The sequence below is a fragment of the Drosophila novamexicana genome, unplaced genomic scaffold (genome assembly GCF_003285875.2).
Source record: "Drosophila novamexicana strain 15010-1031.04,08,12 unplaced genomic scaffold, DnovRS2.1 tig00001302-arrow-arrow-pilon, whole genome shotgun sequence".
NCBI lineage: Eukaryota > Metazoa > Arthropoda > Insecta > Diptera > Drosophilidae > Drosophila > Drosophila novamexicana.
In genome coordinates, this window is record NW_020824849.1 from 735,832 (window position 1) to 744,547 (window position 8,716).

Genomic DNA, 8,716 nt, shown 5'->3' on the forward strand with positions numbered 1-8,716 from the left:
CACGGTGGAAGCGATGCCGTCTTAAAATGGGATAATCATAGTCTAAAAATGCGTACCAATTATTTAATTATCGATAGTTGATAATCTTAGGGCTTTGATTAAATCTAATCGCATTGAATTGCAGCTTTCGACAGCATTTCATAGATCTTAATATTGAAAGTTGTTTGCCTGTGAGGCAGCTGTCAACTCCTGAAGCAACGTTCTAGCTCTGAAGAATTTTGTGCTCGACGTAGAATCAACTACTAGTATATAAATATTTTGCGTCAAGTTCGGCTTATGTCATTTGGAACACGTAGTTAAAATTATAAAATGCCAATCACTCCCTTAATATTATCCTTGCCATGCGCAGATTTAACACCATTTATCTATACGCATAGCCCATGGTTTGCGTCAGTTACAATAACCATAATCGCCCAGTTCAGCGCTCAGCTATTCACATTTTGGGCTGCAGCAACCACACGATTTTCGCTAAATGCCAGCTAGAAAATGAATGCCTCCATTCGACAGGCGAAGCAACAACGGCTATTCGTTTTGACCATTGTTGTGTCATGGCCCAGCCCAGACACCCGATACACGCCCCTTTCCACGCCACCCAACTCCTGGGCGTGCAGCGGGACTGGCATCAAAACAAACAAAAGCAAAATCTAGTTAATTGGGTAAAATGCTGTGCGGAAATTGAAAGCAAAAGCACAAACAGCGACACACACAGGCGCAGCCGCTGTGGCAGCGGCAGCGGCAGCAGCGGCAACAGGAGCAGAAGCGCCACCAAAAGTTGGAACCAGTTGCATTTGGCATTACCGTTTTGGAGCGGAAATGCCTGTGATCCCGTGCAGCGCCTCCGTTGCCCAAAATGCAATAAATATCTAAATTGGCGCATGGCATTCGCATTTGCATTCTCTGCGGCTGCTGGCCGGTCTCTGCTTGTGCCATTGTTCATCGATTTATGCAAATTTCTGCGTACATTTTATCAATAAACAATAATAAATTAAAATCAACAATCATTGTGCGAGCTGCTCGTTTGGCAACCTAGCCAGGCGCCAAAATTGAAAACAAAATTTATAAATGCCAATTGTCAACGGCCAATGGCTAATGGCCAATGCCAGCAGCAACAACAACTACAGTTCCATTATTTAGCATTAGAGATGGCATTATCAGATGCCTGTCTGTAAGGCCGATTAACAAAAAGTTGCCACTGGTTGATATCACGGTTCGCACCAGCTTCGTGCCTTGCGGTTCAGTTTTGTGAAGTCCAGAGACCTTGCGAGAAGGCTTTGATTCAAACCTTATTTTCCAAATTTTAATTAAACTATTCAACTGTTAATTTAATATTGCATCTTGCACGGAAAATATTGTCAGTCGAATATATTTTACAATACAAGATGAGGGCTAACAGTTATTGACGCACAAAAGTTACTATTGACATGAAGCCATTTTAGAAAAATATATGATTCGGTTGGCCTTTTTTTGGTTTTAAGGTTCGCTTTTTCGGTTTGAGTTGGTTTGGTTCAAAATCGGTTTGCAGGCTTGATTAAAACTGGAATATCAAACTCAACACGTTTTTATAGGAATATTTGAATATATCTGAATATTTTCAGGTCAGAGTTTATATTGAGTTTGGACGTTCTTGCAATTAGAATTTAAGTTAATTTACTTCGGATTTAATTTGAATAAACTGAACACAAGTCCACCTCTAATCTATGATTGTGTATGGCATGGATATGGTATATGGATATAGTATACGCCATCAACTTTATCCACATAGACAAATTTACGCGAATTTCACAACAACAAAAACAACAACAACAACGCTTATTACTGTATTTGCAATCAAAAATGAAACCGAAAAACTCAACAAAACGAAATGCATAACAAATGGAGCGCTACCGGAGGGCGAATGGGCACAGAGTATTGACCCAATGGAAAATCCAATTGCTCCTCTACATAAAAATCCATGCATAAAATAATTTAATAATAATAGGAATAATTTGAAGTAGATTAGGTGTACGCAGACAAAATATAAACATAAATTATAGCTGTAGGCGTCTGTTTCAACAGGCATTCCAATTGAGCTGACATAATTCGATATATGTTTATTTCATATTCATCATCAAGTTAAATATTTTTCTACTCAACAAAAAACAGAGTAAACATTTTGCATTTAGTTTACAATTGTGCTGAATACATGAAAGCCTTTTTGGAACCCCAATTATCTGTATATTCTTGTATTTTATATTAATTATTATGGGAAATATGCTTGTGCAACATAAATTTGGCCTCTCCGCTTCACATCGACCAGATGCTTACAATTTATCCAAAAATATGTATTAAATGATTAAGGGCTTCTCTTACTTTGCAATAAATTAAAGCGAGAAAATATTATTTCATATTTAGGTATTTAAACGCAAACAGAACCAAAAAAAAAAAGCCTGTGAATGAGATGAAGCAAGAGTTAATCACAAAATACTTGGGTATCCTAAAAAAAAAAGTGTGTAAGAGATTAAGAAATAAGAGCCGCATTCCTAGCGGGCACCATGAAACCACAGATGGGGTAAATGGCATGGTGGAGCCGCGGTAGGGCGACGCATTGCTTGGCGCATTGCATTTTCGGTTTGGGTTTTTGGCTTGTTGGGTCAGTTTTGCATACTTTTGTGCGGGGCACATAAAAAATTTGCATTTTCCATTTCACGGCAGGCGTCCGCGTCAAATGAAAACCGCCATAGCTGCCCCCACCCTGGCCAAATACAGATGGCTTCCCAGCGCCAGTCAATGAATGTATGGGAGGCGGTCCAGGTCCCTGCCAGAAGATGAGGCGGCCTGGGTGCGACCACTGTGCACGAGTCTCGGCTCGAATCCACAAACAACAAGCCGATGATTTATTACACTTTTGACATTATTGATATTTTATTTGTGTGCGATGAAGTCATTTAGTGCAACTGCAACGGCAACGGCAACGGCAACTGCAACTGCAGCCCGGCCTCCAGGATAACCACTGAGCCTTGGCGAATGATTTATTCTGACGTCTCAGCACTAAGTTATGTATGCTCCACACACATACTCGAGCACACACCTACTCACATTCAAATATATATACGTATATGCATAAAGACATAAGGCAGAAACACTCAGAGTCAAAGGAACTCTGTAGGATCTTTAGATAAAGCGGCTTTTGTTCAGAAATTGTATTTTTAAATTTTAAAACAATTTGCACACTTAAAGCATTATCCATCTTCTACAATTGAAAATGGGTAAAGAGTATGATATTTTGCACTTTTATAAAGGGGACTTGTTAAACAACGGGTATTGGGAGAAGTCACAAAGTGGGCTTTGGAATATTGGGCTAAAAATCTCAAGCTCGGGCAATTTAGTTTAGCATCTCATTCAAAAGAATATACACATTTAGATAGCTCGAAACAAAATCTGAAAACAAAATATACAGTAAGACATTCAAATTATAAAAATGTCCTTTTGCAACTGGACTCGATGCTGCCTGACGGCCAAACGAATGGGCGTCTTCTCTCGCCAGCTAGTCCGCTGCAAGGCTGACTACTCAAAGACCATATGCAATCTGAAGGTCAATAAGGACACGAAGGTAATGGTGCAGGGCTTTACCGGCAAGCAAGCCACCTTCCACTCCGAGGAATCAAAGAAGTATGGCACTCAGATTGTTGGCGGTGTATCGCCCAAAAAAGGCGGCACAACACATCTGGAGAAGCCAGTGTTCAAGGACGTTAAGGAGGCAGTCAAGGAACTAAAGCCTGACGCAACAGTCATCTTTATACCGCCAGCCACCGCGGCCGAGGGCATTTGTGCTGCCATCGAGAATGAGATTGGTCTTATTGTGGCCATCACAGAGGGCATTCCGCAAGTGGACATGGTTCGCATTTTAGAGATGCTCAATTGCCAGGAGAAATCACGTCTATTGGGGCCCAACTGTCCGGGAATTATATCGCCGGAGCAGTGCAAGATCGGTATCATGCCTGGCCACATACACAAGCGCGGAGTTGTGGGCATCGTATCTCGTTCCGGCACCCTCACCTATGAGGCAGTGCATCAAACTACTAACGTTGGCTTGGGCCAGACCCTATGCATCGGCGTCGGTGGTGATCCCTTTAATGGCACAAATTTCATTGATGCTTTGAAAATCTTCCTGCCCGACAAGGAGACAAAGGCCATTGTTCTGATTGGCGAAATTGGCGGCACCGCTGAGGAGGACGCAGCCGAGTATCTTAAGAAGCACAACTCCGGCTGTGAATCGAAGCCAGTGGTGGCCTTTATAGCGGGCATGACCGCTCCACCGGGTCGTCGCATGGGTCATGCGGGCGCCATCATATCTGGCGGCAAGGGTGCTGCCACCGACAAGCTGAAGGCCCTCAAAGAGGCGGGTGTGATAATTGCTCTGAATCCGTGCCACATCGGCACGCTGCTCCACAAGGAAATGGTGCGCAAAAAGTTAGTCAGCCCCAGCGCCAAGACAGAGAAGGTCAAGAACTGAGCCTCCATGTACGAGCTAATACCATTCAAGATTCGCGATTCTGGACACAATTTATATTTATTCATTCATAATTTTCCAGCAAAATCATTAAATTATTATTTCGTCAAACACTTTGGTTTCAACAAACAATAATAAATTTAATTTAATTAAATTGTTGAGAACAGAAAGAGCTTTATCAAATAAAAGAGAGGCTGCTCTTAATTGATACGATTTAATACGATAGCTTTAAAGTTAAACAACTAGGGTGAAGAATATGAAATAAAGCAGGATTGAGATACATCTGGCTACTAGCCCGATACTGACAAAAACACATTTAGATACACGTGGGCCTGTTCTGGTTGAGTTTGCCTGACTAAAAGACACCCTGTACCCAGTTCCACCACATGCGTTCGTTTTTAGTTATATATACAGTGTATACACTGTACGTGCTGCACGTCCTCCCTTTGCACTTCTTACAAAAAATTAATCGAGAACAACCTTTTGGCGCATTGTACGATACACAAGAATAAACCTCCTTAAATCTTTTGAAGGTACCCATAAAATTAAAATGGATTTTTGTATCGAAAAATGCATCTGTTTTACATTCGAAGTAAATCTTGAAATCAGAAACATTTTTTGTAGTGCGACGATTGTGAGCCCATCACCATTCGAATGTGTTGCATACTTCGCGCTAAGAATCTTTTTCTAAAACACATATGAAAATGGAACAAAATGTTGGGGGCTGTCGCTTAATCGATCTTTTGTTGAGTTGCCTGTTCCAGAGTTTAAGCTATCGACAGTCGAGCTATGGCAAAAGCCGCAGCATTTGGTTGCCCCAGTTTTACGAGTCAACATTGTGCAGCGTGTCCGCGGGGTGTTGTTGGGGCAACAACTCCGCATTGATGGCCCGACCTGGTCCTTGGGGGCCAACAATTACACGAGTTTCATTTGCTTTAGCGCCAAGTTCAGTCAACTTTTGGTGTTATGCTTGTACGCCAAAAAGCTAATTTTGTTACGTTGTCTGTTTTGTTTTTGTTTGTGTTTGTTGTTGTTGTGGGTGTTTTTGTTTTTTTTAATCCTGCTGCAATTGTTGCTGTTGGTGCTGCTGCTGCTGGTGGTGGTGCTGCATGTCATGTCGTGGCCCTATTTTTCCGTGTTTTGCCTAACTGCTGGCTATAAACTAATTACCGCACATTTTTTGCTGTGCTTTGTTGCACTTTGTTGTTTGTTCCCGTTGTTGTTGTTGTTCTTTCGTTGAGGTGTTGCTTTCGTGTTGTCTGCAACACTGCATCTGCCAACGATTATGTTGATAATTGGCGTTGGCGGGTCGACACATACGTTGGCGTATGCACAACATGAGCAGCTGCAACCAAGCATCTGCTCTCTGTTAACCACGTTAGCATCTAGCTACCTGGCCATCTACTTGACAAATATTTAAATCATTTGCTGTCAGGCAAAAGTCAGGTGCGCCTGTGCATGTGTGTGTGTGTGAGTGTCAGACTGCGTGTGTGTGGCAAGCATTTCTCTTACCCAACTGGCGCATAATTTAACTAAAAGCAATTGAAAAAGGCAGCTCACCTTCAGCAGCACAAAGTGAAGCCAAGTGTAGCCATGCTTCAACAACTGCTAAATGCCAGCAGCCATGTCATTGCCACGCCCCCTCGAGTGAGACAAGCGAATGGGCGCACACACATACACACACACAGCAGCAGACACTTGAAAAGATACGGTAAAAAGTTCTTGACGCCCATTTTCATACTTATGCATAAAGTGAAAAAATGAACTCTTGTTTACTTATGTCAGATACAGTTTTAAGTTATCTATACGCCCGCTGAGGGCGTGGCAAGAAAGTAAAATCTATATATATCTTCTATAGTTCAAGAGCTAGCTTGGAATGAAGACTCCCCTAAAGATCGATACAAGACTATCTCTTAATAAATTGGGCGCGCAAGAGAATTACGCAGTCGGTGACACTCGACTGCAACATTGCTACTTGTTGTCGCTGTCTCTTTCTATGGCTTTAAAGTATTTGCCTGGTTTCTTTGCCCAGCTGCTTAGGTGTCAACGCTGCACTTGAGCCACGTGTATTTTAGTGAGTTATTCCTTTTCAAGCTTTTTAGCAAATCCCACAGTAGAGCACAGCACAGACAGAGAAACAGACAGACAGACGCATAGACAGAGCAAACAGAGCAGCAGACAGACAGAATGGGACTGTAGAATCGTAGAGCCGCTGAGTTCCCAACAAGTGGCGCACTTCTGAGGGTGAGTGTGCAGCACAAATGCATTTTCCTTATAAAAAAACCTATGTGTGTAAGTAAATTAAATAGTTATATGTGGTCAGAGTAAAATACTTTTCATTTAACATCCTGCTCCACTCGCAAAAGGTCGAAACTCAATTGCACAACTTTTTGCAGTGTAGTCGAAAAAAAAAGTAAGAAGCGGCAAAAATCAACTCGCCTGATAATGCCATTCAGGAGCTGTGAGTGCTTCCATGAGGTGTGGAGAGGTGAGACATTGTGACAGCCACTCGACTGCAATTACAGTGAAAAGCAATTAAAATAAAACAAGTCCAGCAAAACTGCAACTGAGCACAAAGGAACCCTTCAAGTAGAAAGATGCATTTCTTACCCCAAATGCAGCTTCGATTTTTGATTAAAACAGGTGCGAGTGGTGCTGCATCAGGTGATGCTGGCGGTTACAGTGGCTGGTAAGCATTTGTCCAGCTGGGCTTTGCAGTCGATTTAATGACTTACAAATTTAACGAATTTTTTTAACCAACGTTTTGTCGAGTCAAAATTAAACTAAATAATTTTAGAATTCTTTGTATGTATATATTTCATGCTCTTTTATATTTGAATGTGGTTGGAAAAAATGCTTTGTTAACGAAACAAAATAAAAAAACTCTCCTTCAAATTCAAAGCTTTTTTTCTAAAAGTTCATCAGATGAGGAAAATTCGACAGAGCTTTCAAATTACGTTTATATAATTGAAGTGCTCGTACGGTCTTACAGAGCTGATATTGTCGATAAGCTAGACATATTTGAAAACATTGATTCAATCAACGCTTGTTAGCAGCTACAGCAGCTTGGCTTGGATTTCACCAGACTCACCAGCTCCTGCTTTCCCTTTAAATACAATAATGTCCTTTATGCTTTTCCAACACGAGGTGGAACAAGTAAAAGCAACCACAATTTAACAACCACTTACAAGGCTGCCACACATCAAACTAATTGAAAAACTAAGCCTTCTGAGCTGAGCTATCAGAAAAAACGCGTCGGACGAGACCACAGTAGAGCCCCATAAAGACCCCCACATACACACACACAGGGAGAGGGAGAGGGCGAGTGAGAGAGAACGTATTGGGAGCGTATATCGAAGTTACCAAATGCAAACAAAACCCCAAAATGTTGCATTTAATTGCAACTATTGGAAAGTTTTACCGCTTCATCGTCCTGCTACTGATGCTATAACAATTGCAACCGCATTTTTGTTCGTAAAGCCAAATTGGTTTATTTTCTTGCCAAATTCTTGTAGCACGTTTGACAACGCTAGCATAGATAAGGGCAGTGTAGTGGGGCAGGCGGTCAGCCGGGTGATGGTGGGGGCAGCCACACACTTGCTGCAATTGAAAATAGAAAAGTGCATGCAAGGAATTCATCCTCAACAAGTCAAAACGAATTTGTCAATTTATGCAGAGCATGCAGCGAGGCTCGGTCTTGGCCTCGTTCCCAATTGCCAAAAACCGAGACCATTTACGAAACCCCGTACGCCCCTATCCCACAAGCACCAAGCATCGCATTTTGAGCGCCCGCTCCTCAACAGACCACACACCGTTTGCATTGCCTTACCCTGAACCCATTGAAAATGGCTAAAAAGGGTATAAGGCTCTTCTGAAAATGCATCTAGCATGCAGACGTAAGCATTTCGGACCTCATAAAGTATATCCATATTCTTTATCAAGGCGACAAACTAAGTCGATCATGCGAGCTCCGTCCATTTGACGGTGTGAACTCTTTGTTCTCGGAAACTGCTAAAACTAGTATATCAAGATCTCAATCTTTCCATTTCCATAAGATTTATATTTTTATATTTAATAGTAGAGCCTTTGTATGCACATGTAAATTATTTAAAGATCTGACCAAGAAGACCAAAGGAAGCCATGACTGCATTTCCTACAAATAGTGTGAGGCACAGGAGAAAAGTTTATGTGTGGACTTTATGTGTGTGGCTGTGCACGCATGGATTC

The 8,716-nt window shown here is 41.8% G+C and overlaps 1 protein-coding gene across 1 annotated transcript; it reads left to right on the forward strand.

The window, feature by feature from the left end:
• Positions 1–3,374: 3,374 nt before the first annotated feature.
• LOC115767098 (succinate--CoA ligase [ADP/GDP-forming] subunit alpha, mitochondrial) lies at positions 3,375–4,668 on the forward strand. The gene has a single exon (XM_030711246.1). The coding sequence runs from the start codon at positions 3,458–3,460 to the stop codon at positions 4,490–4,492; it is 1,035 nt and encodes a 344-aa protein (XP_030567106.1). The 5' UTR covers positions 3,375–3,457; the 3' UTR covers positions 4,493–4,668.
• Positions 4,669–8,716: the final 4,048 nt, after the last annotated feature.